At 43.9% G+C, this 20,698-nt stretch overlaps 1 protein-coding gene across 1 annotated transcript in view; it reads left to right on the plus strand.

Moving 5' to 3' along the window:
• The first annotated feature begins 423 nt into the window (after positions 1 to 423).
• RNF149 (ring finger protein 149) overlaps positions 424 to 20,698 on the plus strand; it is a 76,461-nt gene continuing 56,186 nt past the window's right edge. The window contains exon 1 of the mRNA XM_068268267.1: positions 424 to 1,120. Within this exon, the coding sequence (XP_068124368.1) occupies positions 706 to 1,120 (415 nt within the window). The 5' untranslated portion in view covers positions 424 to 705. The remainder of the gene's footprint in view (positions 1,121 to 20,698) is intronic.

Below are 20,698 nucleotides of genomic sequence, written 5' to 3' on the forward strand. Positions count from 1 at the left end.
TACTAAATATGCAAATTATCTCTTTATGCCCCTGGAGCCAGGCTTGCATCCAGAACCGCTGGTATATTATAGCATGCCTATGGCTTTAAATTTTACAGAGCCATATCAACCCTACATGCTGGTTGTTAATTTAGTTTACTGAAGCTGTCAGATTTGATTTTTCTCCTGTACATGCACTTTTTTGGTGCTTGTTTATATGCGTAAAAATACTGAATCTCTGACCACCATCTCTTGAAGTTGACAGTGCACACATGTCCCGTCACTACCAATGCTGTGGGGGCGGGGCGGGCCAGGCCGGCTTCCTCTCTCATTTTTATTGGCTAGAGAGAGGCAGTGTGCCAGAAAAAAAAACGGCGTTGTCAGAAGACTAGGATGTCCCATAGAACTTGGAAGAGGAAGGGGAGGAGTCAGCGGCCAGGGGAAGGGGGAAGTAGAGCAATGAGAGGAGGAGGAGGAGGAGTGATGGCTCTGTATTGTACCTGTCTGGGCAGAGCAGTGACAGTACGGTCATCGGAGTTCAGCTGACACAAAGCGCTGTGACTGGATAGCGGTGTCCTTCCTTGTTCTCCCTGCTGTTTCCTTTGGGCTGCCGACTGCCGAGTCTCTCCTGTGGGCTGCTGAGTCTGTCTCCTGTGGGCTTGCTGGGCTGCTGAGTCTCTGCTGGCACTGTGACGGGCGCATAGGGTCGCTGGCCGCCCGTGGAGGATGAGGCACTGCTGGCGGGTGTGTGTTTGCTGGCTGCTGAGCGCTCTGTGCGCCTCCGGTCGCTCTCTGGAATGGTTCACCGCCCTGGTCCGCACTGAATACACCGATCCGCGCACTAACATCACCGTGCAGGGCGCAGCGGAGAGCGGCCGCTATGGGGACACGTCCCCCAAGGAGAGCGTCCAGGGGCTGCTGGGCTTCCCTCGGATGCCGCTGCACCAGGAGGGCTGTCACCACGATACGCAGTACTCTGTGCCTGGCCTGGAAGAGGGGGAGCCCTGGATAGCGCTGGTGGCCCGGGGGGGCTGCACGTTCCGGGACAAGGTGCTGAACGCTGCCCGCAAGAAGGCATCAGCTGTGGTTATCTACAATGAGTTGAAGAGTGGCAATGCTACCGGGCCAATGGCTCACCAGGGTAAGGCTTATGGACATTTGCCAGTCCCTTTCACTGTCGCATCTGCTGCTTCTGTATTAAATTTCTATTGTTACTACAGATATCTCCTATCTACCCTTGTCAAATTGCTTTCACTTTGCTGTACTCTGACTGCCTATAGGCGTCCAAAAGCTAGTCTGTTTTGGATAGTGTGGACTGACTAGGACATAAAACTTTTTGTTTTCTTTTTTGTCCACTGGGGAGATTTTTCTATCTCTTCCTCTTTTATGCTGGGAATATCGATTCTGCACCCGATCGTTTTGCCCGCTCGATTATCTTCCGCTCGTATTTCTTATCCTCCCTTCCCCCCCCCCCAGTTCACTTCAATGATGAATCAAGTGGCAGAACGATCGAACGGTGATCAGACATGTCGGAAATTATCTAACCACCAGGGGGTCCGTTGAAATCTAACCAGTGGGAGGAGAAATCCCACTAAGGGCTGGTTCACGTGGAACTCTGTCAGCTAAACGCTCCCATTCAAGTGAATAGGAGCGTTTAGCATCATGCGGTTACTGGCGATTGCGCAAATGCGGCGTTCTGATCCCAACTTAATGCGCTGTTTCAGCTGGCCCTAGAAGCCACATGCAGTGTTCAGGGTCGTCTAGCCGCTGCGCGGAAAAACGCGGATCGCGAAGGGAAGCTGACAGTTGCTGACTCGCTGTACTGCCGCTCCTCGAATGAGACGTCACAGGACGATGTCTCTTCCAGCTTCTGGAAACCACCTGCTGTCCGTGTGAACCAGCCCTAAGTGTGACAGTTCTTATTTGTAAAATATTAAATTTAATTTGCTTATTCTGCCTTTCACTTTACAGACACAGAACATTTCTATTGCGCTTTTTTTGGACTCAAAGCAATAGAGCTACACTAGTACACGCTCTATAGGCAGTAGCAGCATTAGGGAGTCTTGCCAAGGTCTCCTACTAAATAGGTGCTGGCTTACTTAGCAGGCAGAGACAAAATTCAGCATACAAGCCATACAAATGATAAAGCAAGCCTGTAAGGTTTTATGCAGCCTATTTTGGATATCTATCTTGGGAGTGTGAAACCTGAATCCTGGAGAAGGGTACCTCCATCCTCTTCAGCCAGGCTGATATTGTGTTGAGACCCCCCTGAAGCACGGCTATACTGCGCTGTAGTGGGGACCTGCGTGGGCGCCAATGGAAAAAGCAGAGTCTGATTGGGTCCGTGCTACTGAGCAGATAGACGGCTCATGCATGCACAATAGCATGGCCTGGGATCGGTTATTTGGTGGTCCCAGCATTGGAACTGGAGGAGGATGGTGGAAGCCTCTTCAGGATCCAGAGGCTTCCCCTCCTGAGGTGAGTCCCCTGTTAGGACACTTTTTTTTTCTGTACAGGTACACTTTAAGGTATCCCCAGTTAGGGCACAACAAACCCTGCAAAAAGTGTTAAGCAGGTTCTATGGGTTTAAAGTATCAGGCAATGTACCAGAGATGGACAATAGTAAAAAAAAAATTGAGACTTATCGTGTCCTCCTCACCCCCACCATTGTTGATCTTATACCCCGGAATATATCTGACTATAGCTTGTCAGCTATGTTATTGTTGTGGTGCTCCCCGCTGTGTACGAGCAGAGTGGCTCCATGCTATTGTGCAAGCACGGCCATGCTTGAGCATGTGCAGCAAAGCCGCGGTTGTGAACTTCCAGAGGCTCCCAAGCCGTGGTCTTTAGGAGGACACAAAAAAAACTGGAGGAAAAGTCGGAAAAAATCCTGGAGGTAAAATACCGCAGCGGTATTTTACACTTCTGGGTGGTCATTCATAGAAATCTTGCCAGCTGCGATAGCAGAGCGGAGATCTCCCGCTGAAAGCTGGCGGCAAGCTGTCGGAAGGCATGCGGAAACACTTCAGCCGGCAGAGTCCCTCTGTGCATTGCTCTCTCTGGGAGGTCTATCCCATTCACTTGTATGTACAATACAATACAATAACATTTCTATAGCGCTTTTCTCACATAGGACTCAAAGCGCTTAGGCTCTCTCAGATTCAGTAATTAGTAGGATGAAGTATTCACACAACAAAAGTTATATTTCTGCAAATGCCAAACTGAACAGGTGGGTTTTCAGTCTGGATTTAAACACGTCCAGGGATGGAGCTGTCCTGATCTGTTGAGGTAAGGAGTTCCAAAACGTAGGGGCAGCATGACAGAAGACTCTGGGACCAAAAGTTTCCAAGTGGACTCTGGGTATGACTAGATTATTAGAACCTGTTGATCTGAGAATGCGGGGATTGCTACGCAGCTGCAACATATCTTTCATGTATCCAGGGCCTAAATTATTCAGGGATTTAAATGTCAGTAGGCCGATCTTGAATAGGACCCTCCATTCTATAGGTAGCCAGTGAAGGGAGTGCAGGACTGGCATTATGTGGCAGTGACGGGGTTGGTTGGTTAGCAGTCTGGCAGCAGTATTCTGTATCAGCTGTAGTCGGTACAAGACCTTTTTTGGAAGGCCAGTGTAGAGAGCATTGCAGTAGTCCAGTCGGGATGTGATGAAGGCGTGGACTAAGGTTGGCAGATCTTCTGGGGGTATGAGGTGCTTGATTTTTGCAATGTTCTTCGGGTGAAAATAGGATGATTTCACCACAGCAGAGATTTGAGTTCTGAAGTTTAAATCCCAATCAATTAGAACTCCCAGGCTACGCACATGATCAGAGCTGCGCAGATCCGTGCCTCCTATTCCCAGTGGTGAAGACTGCAAGTTAGAGGAAATCAGAGGAAGCGGTATTTCCCGTCCATTACCCGCTTCCTCTTTATGAATGGCCATTTTGTTACTTTTTTCTAGATAAATCTAGAAAAACACTGGAGAAGGCGGAAATTTCTCGCTCTGCAGGGGGATTGTAGATTTTCATGTGGGAACAGCTTTTATGAATGCCCACTTTGCTAAATGGACTGGAAAATCCGCTGTTTTGAGCGGAAAACTTGCGGTAACCTTTTATGAATAGAGCCCTTTGTAGGTAAGTATCTTTGTTAGCATCTGCCTTGGGTTCTTCTTAAAGGACTCCTGAAGTGAGAAGAATATGGAGGCTGCCATAGTTATTTCCTTTTTAACCTCCTTGGCGCTAACCCCGAACATAGTTCGGGGTAAGCCGCCGGAGGGTGCCGCTCAGGCCCTGCTGGGCCGATTTGTTTAATTTTTTTTTTTTTTGCTGGACGCAGCTAGCACTTTGCTAGCTGCGCCGGCACCCCGATCGCCGCCGCCGCGCGCCCGATCGCCGCTATCCGGTGCGGCGCTCGGCCCACCCCCCCCAGACCCCGTGCGCTGCCTGGCCAATCAGTGCCTTTGAACGGGATTTCCTGATCGAAGAGGGCGGGGGGATGCCGCTGAGCAGCGGCTATCATGTAGCGAGCCCTGGGCTCGCTACATGATATATAAAATTTTTTTTAAAAAAAAACTGCTGCGCTCCCTCCTGGCGGATTTTTTTTATACCGCCAGGAGGGTTAAGCAATATAATTTGCCTGACCATCCTGATTATCTCCTGCCTCGAATACATTTAGCCGTAGACCCTGAACAGGCATGCAGGTTTTTCTGACATTGTCAGATCTGAGATTAGCTGCATGTTTGTTTCTGGGGTGATATAGAAACCACTGCAGCCAAATAGACCAGGAGGGCTGTCAGGCAACTGGTGTGTTTTAAAAGGAAATAAAGCCTTCATATACTTCTTTGCTTTGTGTTCCGAATCTCTCTGGATATTGAAATGTTAATAGTTCCATCTTGAATGCAAATTTTAATGCTCCATTGAGCGTTATGTGATCCTTCAGCGACTGTTTGTGTCACCTGAATTGATACTGTACATGTATGCATGTGCATATAGTTATTGGGTCTCTCAGTAACTGAGGCAATGAGAGCTGTACTATTTGTAATAGTTGTCTGTATTTCAGCGCATTATGCATATACAGTATACCAGCAAACATGATACATTTTTTTAGATCTGATGAAGTGGGTGCACTTGATATACTGTTGGTGTCCAAAGGCCATGTGCAGTAGCTTTTGATGATTACTTCAAATACTGTATGCTCTCATAGTTTAAAACATCTAACTTTTATTAGATATATAAAAAAGCTATTGCACTTGCAGTGTTGGAAGTTGTATACTTCGGATAGGGTTTGTTTTGAACAGGGTCTCTTCCCCCTGCAGCTAATGCAGCTAATCCAGTCTGACTTAAGCCAGAGCACCTGATTTGCATGCTTGTTGAGGGGCTATGGCTAAAAGTATTTATGCTGGGAATACACAGTTCATTTCTGCTCTCGATCGTTTTTGCTGCTCGATTCAGCTCTCAATTCTTCCTCGTTTTTCTTATCTTTTTCCATTCACTTCTATCAGAAAACGAGAGGCAAAAGAATTGTAAGCCAGATCGGACATGTCGGAAATGTATCTATTGAACCATCTTATCAGCTTAAAAACTAACCGTATATTCCCAACATTAGAGACACAGAATCAGCAGGAAAGTCGTGCAACTGGTATTTTAAAAGCAAAAATCCATATCCTTCTTAGTTCAGGTTCCCTTTAAGAATACTCCAACATAAATAAATAACAAATCTTTCTATACAAAAATGAAGGCCCCTTTTCCAGGAGAAGATGAAGGCAGTGACTTCACCATCTGTCAGCTGCTCTCTTGCGTTGGGTGCACACTAGCACTTGGCACAGGTGTTGAGAAGATGGCTTCACCCTGTAGAACCACATTTGAGCATAACTGTGTTCAGATGCAACAGCGTAATTTGCCACTGGGTAACACCACCACCTGCAGGGTGTTACAAAAGCTGCCATTTGGCTGCATGAAATTGCAGCCGAAAGGTGCTCATAGCTAGGAGGCTAACCTGCCTGACAAGTTGACAAGCGCAGTCTAAAACTATGGTATATAATATACACATGTTAACAATTATTAGTACATTGTAAGTCTGATGTCCCTAGGGTTTAGTGAGCCTGGATAGCTCACAGCAAGAAGCAAATGCATAGTGAGGGAATAGCCCAGACATAGTTTTATACCATTTTCTCAGGTAAATGTCAGATGACATTCCATTTAACCACAACCTATGTATGTGGGGAATGTTTTAAAGTTATTGCTTAAAGCATGGGCTGTGGGAGCAGGGACAAACTGGTTCTGATAATATCAGTCCCCAAACTAGCTGGCCATTGTGTAAATATGTGTTTATGGCACTGTAAATAAGCTGCAAGCTATCCTATTCATTCTTATGTACAGTGCTGTTGTATTGACAACAACCATCTTGGATCTTATAGTGGCTTAAAGCCTGAGGCCTAACTGTGTACCTACATGAACAGGAATAGCAAGCTGCCTTCAGGATGAGTAGGTGACTTAATGTTCACTTGTTTCATTTAATCTGTCTAATTACATTTTCTGTGCAAAAGGTCCATCCAGTGATAGAAAATATCCGCACCTCAGTATTGATATACCCATTTATACATATTTGTGAAATGAGAATCTACAGGCCTGTATACAGGCAATATTATCAATAGACAAATGAATTAAACTGTAAAGTTTCAGGAAAGTTGGGGGTGGATGAGCAGTAACCAACTGGGTAACAAATGTACTCAGATTATACTTTTCTGCTGCTGGAGACATCCTCATTACCTATAAGTTCATCTAATCACGATGGCATGGCGTAATGAACCATACTAGTAACCAGTATGGTGCAACTTTTTTTTTACTACACCTTGGCAAAGGTCATGTGAAGACAGAAGAGGGTAGCACTGGGGGCAGTTTGACGTTTATTTGAGATTATGGATGAGTATAATCCAAGGAATGTGCAGCTCTCCCAGTTCCCAGCAGTTTACTTGCTCTTAACTAACTTTTAACATGCTAGATTAATCTTGGCCGATGCAGCCAATAAAGACAGCCTTGGCGACATTCTAGCATGGGTACAGTAGCCCTTCTCCCCCAGCATCACCTAGAGGTAGGGCTATGAAGCGGGTACAAAAATCATCCGACTCCTCAGTTTGAAGCCACCAGCTCTGACTCCAGGTACCCAAAATTGCTGTGACTCCGACTCCTTTGTCTAATTCTTACCAGGGCTGTGAAGTTTGTACAAAAATGATCTGACTCCTCAGCTTATTGAAACCACTGACTCTGACTCCAGGTACCCAACATTTGACTCCTCTACTCCACAGCCCTGCCTAGAGAGCTGACCTGCTGTATCATTAGTGATGACTGAGTGGCCCCAGTTAAGTAACTGCCCTTTATTCAGCTGAGTGTCCCTTAAAGAGGAACTCCAGTGAAAATGTCATAAAGTGCTTAATTTTTACAATACTTTATGTATAAATGATTTAGTCAGTTTGCCGATAGTAAAATCTTTTAAATCCCTGATTTACATGGTGACATTTTACTGTTGGCAGGTGATGTAGCTGCTGCATGCTTTTTTGGCAGTTGGAAAAAGCTGTAAACGGCTATTTCCCATAATGCAACAAGGTTCACAGACAGGAAACTGTCAGGAGTACCACGGTCCTCAGTTTTTTGTGGGAGGGGTTTCACCACAATATCAGTCATACAGCACCTCCTGATGGTCTGTTTGTGAAAAGGAATAGATTTCTCATGTAAAAGGGGTATCAGCTACTGATTGGGATAAAGTTCAATTCTTGGTCGGAGTTTCTCTTTTTAAGTTTAAAATATTTTTGTAATTTAGGGTCCATTCTACATCCTTGTCGTCCCCAACTAGTCAATGTTGCAGGACCGCTTCATACAGAAGGCTGTTAGCATCTGTCCTGGTCATTTACTGCTGCGATCCACTGCGTCCTATATTGAGATGAATGAAAAACATTCCTCTCAATGCGTTTACCACTGAGACGCTGGATGTAACGTCTTGCTTCATCGGCTTGCACGGTTCTGTATCCCTCTAGGGGCTGAAAACGTGATGCAATAGGAAACTGTGTTGAAAGCTTTTCTGCTTGGTTGCAGAAAAATGTTTGAGCTGGACAAGACACAGAACATTTACAGTGGGTTGCAAAAGTATTCGGCCCCCTTGAAGTGTTCCACATTTTGTCACATTACTGCCACAAACCTGAATCAATTTTATTGGAATTCCACATGAAAGACCAACACAAAGTGGTGTACACGTGAGAAGTGGAACGAAAATCGTACATGATTCCAAACATTTTTACAAATAAATAACTGCAAAGTGGTGTGTGCATAATTATTCGGCCCCCTTTGACCTGAGTGCAGTTGGTTGCCTATAGACATTGCCTGATGAGTGCTAATGACTAGAGTGCACCTGTGTGTAATCTGTCAGTACAAATACAGCTGCTCTGTGAGGGCCTCAGAGGTTGTCTAAGAGAATATTGGGAGCAACAACACCGCAAAGTCCAAAGAACACACAAGACAGGTCAGGGATCAAGTTATTGAGAAATTTAAAGCAGGCTTAGGCTACAAAAAGATTTCCAAAGCCTTGTGAATCCCACGGAGCACTGTTCAAGCAATCATTCAGAAATGGAAGGAGTATGGCACAACTGTACACCTACCAAGACAAGAGGCACCAAGACAAGAGGCGCCAAGCAGAGTAAAACAATGTTCTAAAAATGATAAAAAGAGGGAAGTCTAGGTGGACTTACCTCCCTCTGGTAGTGGACATATACTCAAAACAGAGTAAAAAATATACAATTCACAGCTCCATAAAATCGCAACGCGTTTCGCGGTCAACAATCCCGCTTCATCAGGCAGTACAGAAGCATATAAAACTGGTTCAGGTCCATAAAGCGTGTGAGCGCCTCACACGCTTTATGGACCTGAACCAGTTTTATATGCTTGGCGCCTCTGTTCGTACATATTACAGCACGATTAAGTCCACCCCTGGTGGAGGGGTTCTTTCCCCATTTTCCTATCTACAGAGAGCGACTTTTTTACCTGAGTGGGGTCAGGTACTAATACTCCCCACCTGCCTGTCAAGTGGTTACCTGATGGTAACCCACCTTTGTGAGTATAAGAACCTTTGACTTTACATTATATATTGAGCTTACCAGACAATATTGCACTATTGGGCTCTTGGTGTCCTCTGTTTTGTTTTTACAAGTACCTACCAAGACAAGGCCATCCACCTAAACTCACAGGCCGAACAAGAAGAGCGCTGATCAGAAATGCAGTCAAGAGGCCCATGGTGACTCTGGACGAGCTGCAGAGATCTACAGCTCAGGTGGGAGACTCTGTCCATAGGACAACTATTAGTCATGCACTGTACAAAGTTGGCCTTTATGGAAGAGTAGCAAGAAGAAAGGCATTGTTAACAGAAAGCATAAGAAGTCCCGTTTGCAGTTTGCCACAAGCCATGTGGGGGACACAGCAACCATGTGGAAGAAGGTGCTCTGGTCAGATGAGACCAAAATGGAACTTTTTGGCCAAAATGCAAAACGCTATGTGTGGCAGAAAGCTAACACTGCACATCACTCTGAACACACCATCCCCACTGTCAAATATGGTGGTGGCAGCATCATGCTCGGGGGGGGGGTGCATCTCTTCAGCAGGGACAGGGAAGCTGGTCAGAGTTGATGGGAAGATGGATGGAGCCAAATGCAGGGCAAACTTGGAAGAAAACCTCTTGGAGACTGCAAAAGACTTGAGACTGGGGCAGAAGTTCACCTTCCAGCAGGACAATGACCCTAAACATAAAGCCAGGGCAACAATGGAATGGTTTAAAACAAAACCTATCCATATATTAGAATGGCCCAGTCAAAGTCCAGATCGAAATCCAATCGAGAATCTGTGGCAAGATCTGAAAACTGTCCATCTAATCTGACTGAGCTGGAGCTGTTTTGCAAAGAATGGGCAAGGATTTCAGTCTCGATGTGCAAAGCTAGGAGACATACCCTAAAAGACTGGCAGTTGTAATTGCAGCAAAGGGTGGTTCTACAAAGTATTGACTCGGGGCCGAATAATTACGCACACCCCACTTTGCAGTTATTTGTAAAAAATGTTTGGAATGATGTATGATTTTCAATCCACTTCTCACATGTACACCACTTTTTATTGGTCTTTCATGTGGAATTCGCATAAAATAGATGCATGTTTGTGGCAGTAATGTGACAAAATGTAGAAAACTTCAAGGGGTCGAATACTTTTGCAACCCACTGTATATTGTGCTTTTCTCCTGGCAGGCTCAAAGCGCCAGAGCTGCAACCACTTGGCCCAATCAATGGGCGACCAGGCTCATTAGGGAGCCTTTGCCAAAGACTCCTCACTATTTTATGTACTGGCTTGACCTGGTATTCAAACCCTGGTCAGGCTCAAATCCCTCATCAAAGGCAAAAGCCTTACCAGTGGGCAGTTGGCTTTGTGAATTGGGCCTGGGACCCACTACAGATTGCTATCGCCCACCATTTTTGCTAGCATTTTGTAAAGCAATTCCCTGGTGGTCTTCTTTTTTTTTTTTTTTTTTTTTTTTTTTGGTAATGACTTAGTGCTTAAAGTGGACCCAAATTAAAAAATTTCAGAAATAAAATCTATTTTCTAAATTATAATAATGAATAGCAGCATTTTTTTTCAGCTGCACGATGACAAATATAATACAATACAAAATATTTCACATTTATTGGAGGAACCCCTCCTGTCCTTTCTTATTGCCGGGACGGAATCCGGCAGACTGGTGGAGTAGGTGGTGTCCGGCAAAGGAGGAATTGCTAATGGCTGCCACCTGTATAACTCTAGTTGTGAAAAGCGTGCACTGAAATGTTCATAGGTTTGAAGGAGTGTTTATTTATCTTTGTATGTGTCAGAGTGGTACAACTAAATATTTTGAATAAATAAAAAAATTTGGGTTTGGGTCCGCTTTAAGATCGCAATTGCGATTCAAGTTTGGCAAGGGATTTTGGGTAAACTGGTGGTTTCTGGGTGGCGCAAGCACTGCAAATTCACTGTAAAATTGTGTTTTTTAGTTTTTTTTTTTTTTTTTTTTTTTTTTTTTTTTCTCCTATACTGAACATTGAATTGAGATCACTAGGAAAATGATGCAGGCGCTGCTATTTTGGTTGGTCAAATTGCAGTCGCTCCAGTGGGCTCACCTCCTTCCACTTTGGCACAGCATTTTTTTTTTTTTTTTTTTTTTTTCCCTTTTTCCTTTCCCCTGATTTCATTTGAAAGTTCTGCTGAAAGCGCTGTAGTAGGTCGTAGGCCTCATTTTATTTTGCCATGCCTTGTCTTGTTAGTAATGGTGGGAACACACAATGCAATTTCTTGTCCGATCGAATGGGATGTTGTACTGTGTACATGTCCAAACTGCTCCCGATCATTAAAGGAATCGCTTCCTTTCTTAGTCGGAAATAATCGCCTGATTCTCATCGATCGGATGGGAAATTGCATCATGTGTACCCAGCATAAGTTAGTGATTACATGTACAGAGGAGGCGATCATTTACGATACACTGTGTTGGGCTGTGCACTTTACACTTTTGTATTTGAGCATCATTCTGCCTAAACACAGGCAGATATTTATTTATCATATAAAATCCAAGCTTTTATTTTCAAGGTTTCAAAGTTGCCGTGGCAGAGGAACTATAGTGAGAATAACTATGAATAAAATTGCTTATTTTGTAATGGATTTAATTGCGTTAGTTTGCCCATTGTGAAATCTTCCCTGACTCTGATTTACAGTCTGACAAATTTATCACAGGCCGTGATAGCTTTAGTCCTGTCAGGTGCAGCTCTGCAGGACCACATGCAATATACAAATATAGGCAGTGGTTTTGATACTAAAACCTGGAAAATTACCATTAAAAATTATAATCGGAATGTACTGCATTCTATTATAGATCACTACAGTGCCTTTTTAAAGAACATTTTAGGATTTCAAAGAATTGGTTTGCTTAGTGTTCAAAAACGTGATCAACAGACAGGTGTGTGTGTGTGTGTGTGTGTGTGTGTGTTTTTGTAATTGAAAAAGTACCAAAAAGTAGGTTAAAATGTACTATAAAAATTATTTTGAGTATTTTCTTGCTTGCTGGTGGCTTAAAGGGGATTTTATAACAAGGTGTGTCAATATCACCTAGGAGAACACTCAGTTCAGAACAAGTGAATTGCATATGGCCCTTGGTTCTGTATACCATGCACATATGCTGCTGTGGTAAAATGCATGCATGGAAAATGAGAATGCAATTGCAAAGTAGCCTTTTAGTGCACTGTTGAGCATACAGAGGCTTTTCTGTCTAATTTGATAAGCCACCAGCAGTGAGAATATTCAAGCCACGCAGGAGCCAGCTGTGGCAATCATGGTAGTCATAGTGCTCAGTAATGTAGGCAGGACAAAGCAGTAATTGTGAAGTCCAATAGATGGTCACAAATAAACAGCATTTCTTAACAATACTGTCTTGTATATGGCGTTGAGCAACGTTCCTTTGTTAGAAGTTGAACACAGCACTAGCTTCCAGTAACATTTATGAATCTGACAAGGAATGTTTGAGCATCATGATGGTGACAGTCTCGCAGTCAGGATGAGTTGACAGGGTCCGCTTGCGTGGGTAGCTTAATCACAATACAGCGTTTCATCTGTCTCATTGCTTATTACATTGGACAGTCCATGCATCCCTCTTGCTGTAAAGGTCTTGTTTGTTAATGGATGCTAACAATTGATTAGATGTTTGGCCGCTTTCTATATACATCTCGTGTCGCCAAGTTGTTAATGTAAATGTGGTGAGTGTCATGACAGTGTCCCAGATATCACAATGCAAACATGCTATTAGTACATCCCTGACAGCATAATTTTTCTTGAAGGCTGGCATTAAAGCAAGATTTTTTTTTTTAAGTTGAATTGTAAAAATATAAAGCTTACGTTTTAAGTTACTTTGGATATTCTCCTTTTACCCATGTATATTGTTCTGGTGTTGACACCGTTCTTCGGGGTTTTCCAGCACATGGAAGGGTTCACGGTCTTATGTTCTGACCAATTGAATCCCTCCACACACTACACCAGCCTTTCTCAACCTTTTTACCCTGGACGAACTCCGCAAATACTTTTTTGGATCTCGAGGAACCCCTGGCATGATCTTTAAAAGCTGATGTGGCTGTCAGGGCTGTGGAGTTGGTACAAAAATCTTCCAACTCCTCAGTTTATGAAACGCCGCCCCTCCCCCGACTCCAGGTACCCAAAATTGCTCCGACTCCAACTCCACAGCCCTGGTGGCTGTTTATTCCACTAGCAACTATTACAGTGCCAATTATTACAAATTCGAACGCTTTTTTTTTTATTAACCACCCTGGCGTTCTATTAAGATCGCCAGGGCAGCTGTGGGAGGGTTTTTTTTTTTAAATTAAAAAAAAAACTATTTCATGCAGCCAACTGAAAGTTGGCTGCATGAAAGCCCACTAGAGGGCGCTCCGGAGGCGTTCTTCCGATCGCCTCCGGCGCCCAGAATAAACAAGGAAGGCCGCAATGAGCGGCCTTCCTTGTTTTGCTTAGATCGTCGCCATAGCGACGAGCGGAGTGACGTCAGCCGACGTCCTGACGTCAGCCGCCTCCGATCCAGCCCTTAGCGCTGGCCGGAACTTTTTGTTCCGGCTACGCTGGGCTCAGGCGGCTGGGGGGACCCTCTTTCGCCGCTGCTCGCGGCGGATCGCCGCAGAGCGGCGGCGATCAGGCAGCACACGCGGCTGGCAAAGTGCCGGCTGCGTGTGCTGCACTTTATTTGATGAAAATCGGCCCAGCAGGGCCTGAGCGGCAGCCTCCGGCGGTGATGGACGAGCTGAGCTCGTCCATACCGCCAGGCTGGTTAATGTGCTCATTATGCTGACCCCCAATGTAGTGCTTCTTTTTACAGTACCCCCTATTATAGTGTGCTTGCTATCATACTTCCCTCTACAACCCCCCCCCCCCCCCCCCCCCCCCGATGGGGGAAAATGCCAAGGAAACCCTGCAGAGTACTCAAGGAACCCTGGTGGAGAAAACCTGCACTACACACATTTGAAAATCTTTGTGCATTGCCTGCTGGGCTTCCCCATCTTTGTTCCCCTTCACCATTCTTGGGGAGCTGTGTGTACTGAGACTAAAGACTACAGGCCAAATGCCATGGGCACCATGAAAGATCATATATTAGATCAGATTATTCATATCTTATTGTATGAAAACAAAACTGATGGGCCCGGTCGATCCTCAAACAATCTAATTTTCTAAATGAAATGATCGTTCTGCTTGGTGGATCTTTTACATAGACATGATCATAATTGGTGGAGATATTATGGCAAGTTGGATTCTTTAGTGGTGTTGATAGATTAAATGCAATATTTTCTTTCAATCGGAATGATCTTATCGAAAATATGATCGTTGGCAAAAAAGTGTACTTTTTTGGCCACCTTAAAGCGGATCCGAGATGAAAAACTAATTTATAACCAGTAACTTGTCTATATATCTTATCTAAAGTTTAGATAGTTTACACAGCAAATATAGCTGCAAACAGCTTTAATAGAAAATGATTACTTCCTCCTGTGATACAATGACAGCAGCCATGTTGTTTGTAAACATTACACAGAGGCAGGCTTATCTGTATCTTGATCACTAAGCATGTGAAAGAAACCTAATTCCCCCCCCCCCCTCCTCCCCTCTCCCTCCTCCCCTTTGCCCCTGAAATCAATGGCTAATAACACCTCCTCCTGCCGCCCAGACTGAGCTCCCATGAGCCCTTGCTACTGCCAAGGCTCTCTGAAAACCTGTGGATGTGGTTTATTTAGTTTATAGGGAATTAGGGCTCGTTTCCACTTGTGCGTCTCACAGACGCACACCGGCACTGAGCGGGTGGGCGGGATCGCAGACGAATCCCATCAGCTGTGCCATGCACAGCTATGGGAATCACAGCCTCTGCTGCGAATTCTACCGCAAGCGATTCGGCCGGCGCCGCCGTTATACCCTATGGCAGAGTTTACCCGCGCGATAGTGGAAACAGGCCCTCAGAGTATTAAAACAAAAACAAAAAAGTATTTGGCTTGAGGAATGCCCTATAAGCAATAGGAAAGGAACACAATTATGCAATGAGTAAAAGTTCACCTCGGATCCACTTTAAGCCCCACTGCTGCATCACTTGTTGCAAAATGGACTGCTGCTAGCGACGCGCATTTGACGCAATCAACTGACTCCATTTCGGCTGAAAAACTATTGGTAATTGTTTTACAACATCAGTTTTTAGCAGATTCGATCAAATGATTGAGTCGGCCATAAATATATCACATCAACAAGTCTATGGCCACCTTAAAGGGATACTGTAGGGGGGTCAGGAGAAAATAAGTTGAACTTACCTGGGGCTTCTAATGGCCCCCGCAGACATCCTGCGCCCGTGCAGCCGCTCACTGATGCTCCGGCTCTCTTCTGGAAAGTCTGAAAACCACTGCGCCTGCGTTGCCGTGTCATCTCTCCCGCTGCTGTCACCAGGAGTGTACTGCACAGGCACAGACCATACTGGGCTTGTGCAATACACTCCTGGTGACATCAGCGTGAGCGAGGACTCAGGTGCAGTGGTTTTCAGACTTTAAAGTCTGGGATTCCAAAAGTGAACCGGAGGCGGGCCGGAGCTTCGGTGAGTGGCTGCGTGGGTACAGGATGTCTACGGGGGGCCATTGGAAGCCCCGGGTAAGTTCAGCTCATTTTCCACAAAAGGGCCCTGTGTGGTACAAAAACAATTAATTCGGAATGATTGCAGTTTTTTGGCCAGTACTGTGGCACAACTGTGTGACAATTAGCAGTTATGGGCATACACAAAGTTATAAAGTGCTGAGGACGGAATGGTGTAAAATTCCTACCTATAGCCATAAACAATAATTTGATTTAGTTGTTTGTAGTCATTTTGTAGCTCTTTACTAGGGTTGGATAAATCCCAGGAGCCAAATAACCAAGGCGCCTTAAAAATTACAATTGCCACCTAACTTTTGAGTTCCAAACGTTTGGGCACTAGAGGTTTCAAAAGCTCTTTCCAATGTAATGCTATGTTTTTTTTTTTTTTGTTTTTTTTTTTTTTTCAAAACCTCATTGCTCCAGTGTGCACAGACACATAGGATAACATTAGCAGCAGATTTAAAAACTCAAAACGCTCAGAAAAACTCCTCTGGTGTGCACCAGGCCATAATGCTTATTCAGGGTCTATGGCTGGACATATTAGAGGTAGAGGATCAGCAGGACTGTTAGGCCACATACACACATCAGACTATAGTCTTTGGAAACTGAAAGATCACAGACCAATCTTACCACCCTTCATGTAGTATGAGAGCCATACTCTACACAGTCTTTTCTATGGAGCTGAACTCCACATCAGAAAAAAATCTTTGCAAGATGCTGCACACACAGATGCTGTACAGATACAAAAGATTAGTATCTGCAAAAGATCTGTTCCTGCCAAAAATCCATTCCTGCAAATTGCAATGATAGTCTGAGATCTGCAGATCATCATACACACATGATTTAACTGACAATCATCTGCAGATCAGATCCACCAGGATGGATTTTCAGATCTTCGGATCTGCAGATGAATGTCAGTTAAATCATGTGTGTATGATGATCTGCAGATCTCATAGACTATCATTGCAATTTGCAGGAATGGATTTTTGGCAGGAACAGATCTTTTGCAGATATTGATCTTTTGTGTCTGTACAGCATCTGTGTGTGCAGCATCTTGCAAAGATTTTTTTTTCTGATGTGGAGTTCAGCTCCATAGAAAAGACTGTGTAGAGTATGGCTCTCATACTACATGAAGGGTGGTAAGATTGGTCTGTGATCTTTCAGTTTCCAAAGACTATAGTCTGATGTGTGTATGTGGCCTTAGGCAAGTGGTAATGTTTAAATTGTAATAAATTTCAGCCTCTATAAACTGCTCGATTCCCGTTCCCTTTTAAAGTATACCTGACCCAAAGCAAATGGGAATTGCTTTCAAGACTTCTTTCCCGTTTCCAATGATGTCCAATTAGAATCAGTGCAAGCTAATATGAGAAACATATACAATATACATACACATATTACAATATTATTCTGTGACCACTTTTTTTTTTCTTAAAGGGAAGATTGGCCATAATTTAAAAAAACAAAACAAAGTAATGGCGATGATCGATTATTTCTATTTTCAAGGCCTCGGTCAAGACATCCAAATGTTTCTTCACTTAGTGGATATACAGTTCTATCCTAAACTCTTATTTTGATGGCAATGTGGATCTTTCACAATCTATTTCAGCTCCTTCTGTTAGGTGCTTATCTATATTCTGGGCAAGACAGCATAGGGGCAGCAGTGGAAAAAACTTTCAAATCAGTTGAAAAGTGGATGTACTTTCACAGCAAAATCTGATCTTTGGTAGAAAGGTCTTTCAGGCTTGTATGCATCCCCAAGGTGAGAGGTCCTGGAAGACAACAGAAGAAAGTCTAGATTAGACTTGCCAATTACCATTTCTTTCCCCTTTTTTTTTTTTTTTTTTTTTTTTTTTTTTTTAATTTATTTATTTATTTTAACACAGAATGACAACAAAAAGCCAATTACCATTTCTAGTAACTTTCCAGGACATCGTCACCATTCTCCATCTACAGTATGTTAATTTTCTTCATATCTTTTCACTTGCACTTTAGTTTTTGTTTTCCTCTCAAAATTTTAATGTATCCTAGAGAATTCCCCCCCACCCACCCCACCCGCCCAGATATTTACGCTCTGAAAAACTTTCTCTCTGCCTAGGGTTCAGATGAAAATGAGAAAATATCTGCCATACCAGAAAACAAGTTGACATCAGGTGTGTTAGTGGCTCTAGCAGCCATTCGTGGATGCTTTGTACGATGTCTTCTGCCATGTATACAGGACAATTGTTAGCTGTGTTTTGTCATGCTGCTTGTGGTTATTTCTCATTCTTCCCAGAAGATGTCTTTCCATAAGCTGTGAGGTGTGAGTCCACAGGGAGTTAGCAAACAAAGCATTGGATTTGAACAAAGGAAGCAGTGAGGAAACATCTGGACTGATAGATCTGTGACCTGAATTCATGGATGCAGACAGGAATAAAGAGATGCACACTCACTTTAATACAGAAACGGTTTCTTTGTTCCTTAGCTGTCCCCTGTCCTTGACTTTACAGTTGACAGTGACAGTTTGTTGGTTTTACAATTAAGTAAATACAGTACAGCATGTGGGTTTTTTTTTTTTTTTTATAAATGACTAGCAGACCCAAGCCTATTTAAAAATGGGCTCTAGGGTCTGTTTCTCACCGCTGCCCGCCATACGCACACCTGGCCGCCCGCTCACTCGCCCGCCTGGCTCCCTGGCTCAGTCCCTGTCCTCCTGTCTCTGTGAGGCTGGGTCCGTGCTGCGCACATGCGCAGTAGCAAAAAGCATGGACCCGGCTACACAGACAGCACACGCAGGGACACGGGTTTTATTTATAGAGGATAGTAGTAGATTGACCAGTCGTTGATCATTACAGTACATGCATATGTGTACTATTTCTTGCTATTTAAACTCCTAGTGGAGATTCAAATATGCCATGATAGTTTTGTAATTTGGGCTGGCCATACTAATGTGACTAAAAGCTAGAACCCTCTGGGATCATAATCTGATCAGAAATGGATTTGTGAGATCAAATGCTTGCTTCCCTGTATCTGTTAACGTGTGCATTTTAGAGGCAACGCACTGCAGCAGTGCTTTACTATAACGCAACATTTACAAATGCAACGCTCAAGTCGCACTGTGAATCAGGGCTGTGGAGTCGGTCCAAAAATCCACCGACTCCGACTCCTCAGTTAAGGATTACTCCGACTCCACGACTCCGACTCCTCTAATTTGCATATTACAATTTTGTTGAATAAAAGTATGTAACATGAAATTCGTCTCTTAACTGCCAACGCTTAGGAATTTTACAAGACAACTGAAGTGAGAAGGATATGTAGACTACTATATTTATTCCCTTTAGACTAAAACTAGTCCTTGTTAAGAGTACTTGTAAAAGATACAAACCGGAACAAAGAACATCTATCAGGCCCTAGGCAATGTAAGTGTGGGTACATGTAAGAATGATGTGCAGGTACTCTGCAGGGGAATGAGGAGATTGTAAACAGACAACACCTCTGTGTTCAATGTGCACAGCATTCTCAGTGGATTCCCTGCAGCTCTGTGGGGAGTGCATATGTAGAGTATAGTACTACTGTGTAACAAAGTAAACCTGAGACAGATGAAATTAAAGTTTTTTTATACATACCTGGGGCTTCCTCCAGACACCTTCAGGATAATCAGTCCCTCGTTGTCCTCCTCCACCACCTGGATCTTCTGCTATGAGTCCAGGTACTTGAGCCAGTCAGGCGTAGTGCGCATGCACACACTCCGCCGCCAGGAGCATACTACACCTGTGCAGCACTATTGCGCAGGTGCCGAATGTTCCTGGCTGTGGGAGCGGCATGCGGCCGGACAGCGCTGACTGGCTGAATTACCAGGACTCATAGCAGAAGATCCGGGTGATGGAGGACAGCGAGGGACTGATTAGCCTGAAGGGGGCTGGAGGAAGCCCCAGGTATGTATAAAACTTTACTTTTCATCCATCTCAGTTACCCTTTAATTTGTAGTCACCAAACCAAATTTTAATAACCTATCACATTATTTGATTTCATCAGCAAAGGGAGTGCATACATTTGCATAAATCAGCATCAATGCAGAATTATTTCCATCTCGTTGACCATCTCTATTAGTGACACAGCTACACATCAGGCTTTATTCTTACAGCATAGATGTTATTTAGTGTATATATAAGAGATTCCTGTGTACACATCATATATACAGTCACAATCAGATATGTATATCTGACCTTAAAAATACGGGGACTGCTTTATTGAAGCAGCACAAGTAACTAATTTTGATTGGTTTATTTCATTTTTGTGGACTAAGCACAGCTATTACTGTATATATACATTACTTTTAATGACTATTATCTGAGAAATAGAACATTTTATCATATTTTCTATTTTAATTACAGTTACAAATTCATTAGGAGTCGGAGTCGGTGCATTTTTTCCCGACTCCGACTCCAGGCACCCAAAATTGCCCGACTCCACGACTCCGACTCCGACTCCACAGCCCTGCTGTGAATGTTACATATCCTTAACATTGCAGTGTGGTAAACAGCGTTATATCACTTTATAATATGGGATCATAACGTCCCACTGTGAACCTAGCTTTAAATTGAACTTTTTGGACATTGTGAGATATTTCATGAGAGAAAGATGGATGGCAGTAAATACGAGGCAGTTTTGGATCAAAACAGTGGTTTGCTTTTCTGTTTCTGTCTTTCTGAGACTGGGATAAAGTATCACTTTCCAGCATAACCTAATACGCATACTGATAAGTGTCACAGGAGCCCTAGTGGTCAGACCGCAAATTGCCTTCCAATCTGTTTCAGCACACAGACCATGCAAGCTTTGGTCGCGATCTTTGCGCAGAAACAGACAGAAATTTGGGCAGCAGCCTGACCAGAAGGGAGCCTGTGAGGTACGGTAATTACAACTTTACACACTATTTCAGGGTATCTGCCACCACCACTGGTATGGGCCAGTGGACCCGACTGACTGACTGACTGGTCCTGCGAATAAAACGGTTAAACACACTCTATTCTGTCTAGATATCG

This window comes from Hyperolius riggenbachi, chromosome 2, assembly GCF_040937935.1.
Source record: "Hyperolius riggenbachi isolate aHypRig1 chromosome 2, aHypRig1.pri, whole genome shotgun sequence".
NCBI classification, from domain to species: domain Eukaryota; kingdom Metazoa; phylum Chordata; class Amphibia; order Anura; family Hyperoliidae; genus Hyperolius; species Hyperolius riggenbachi.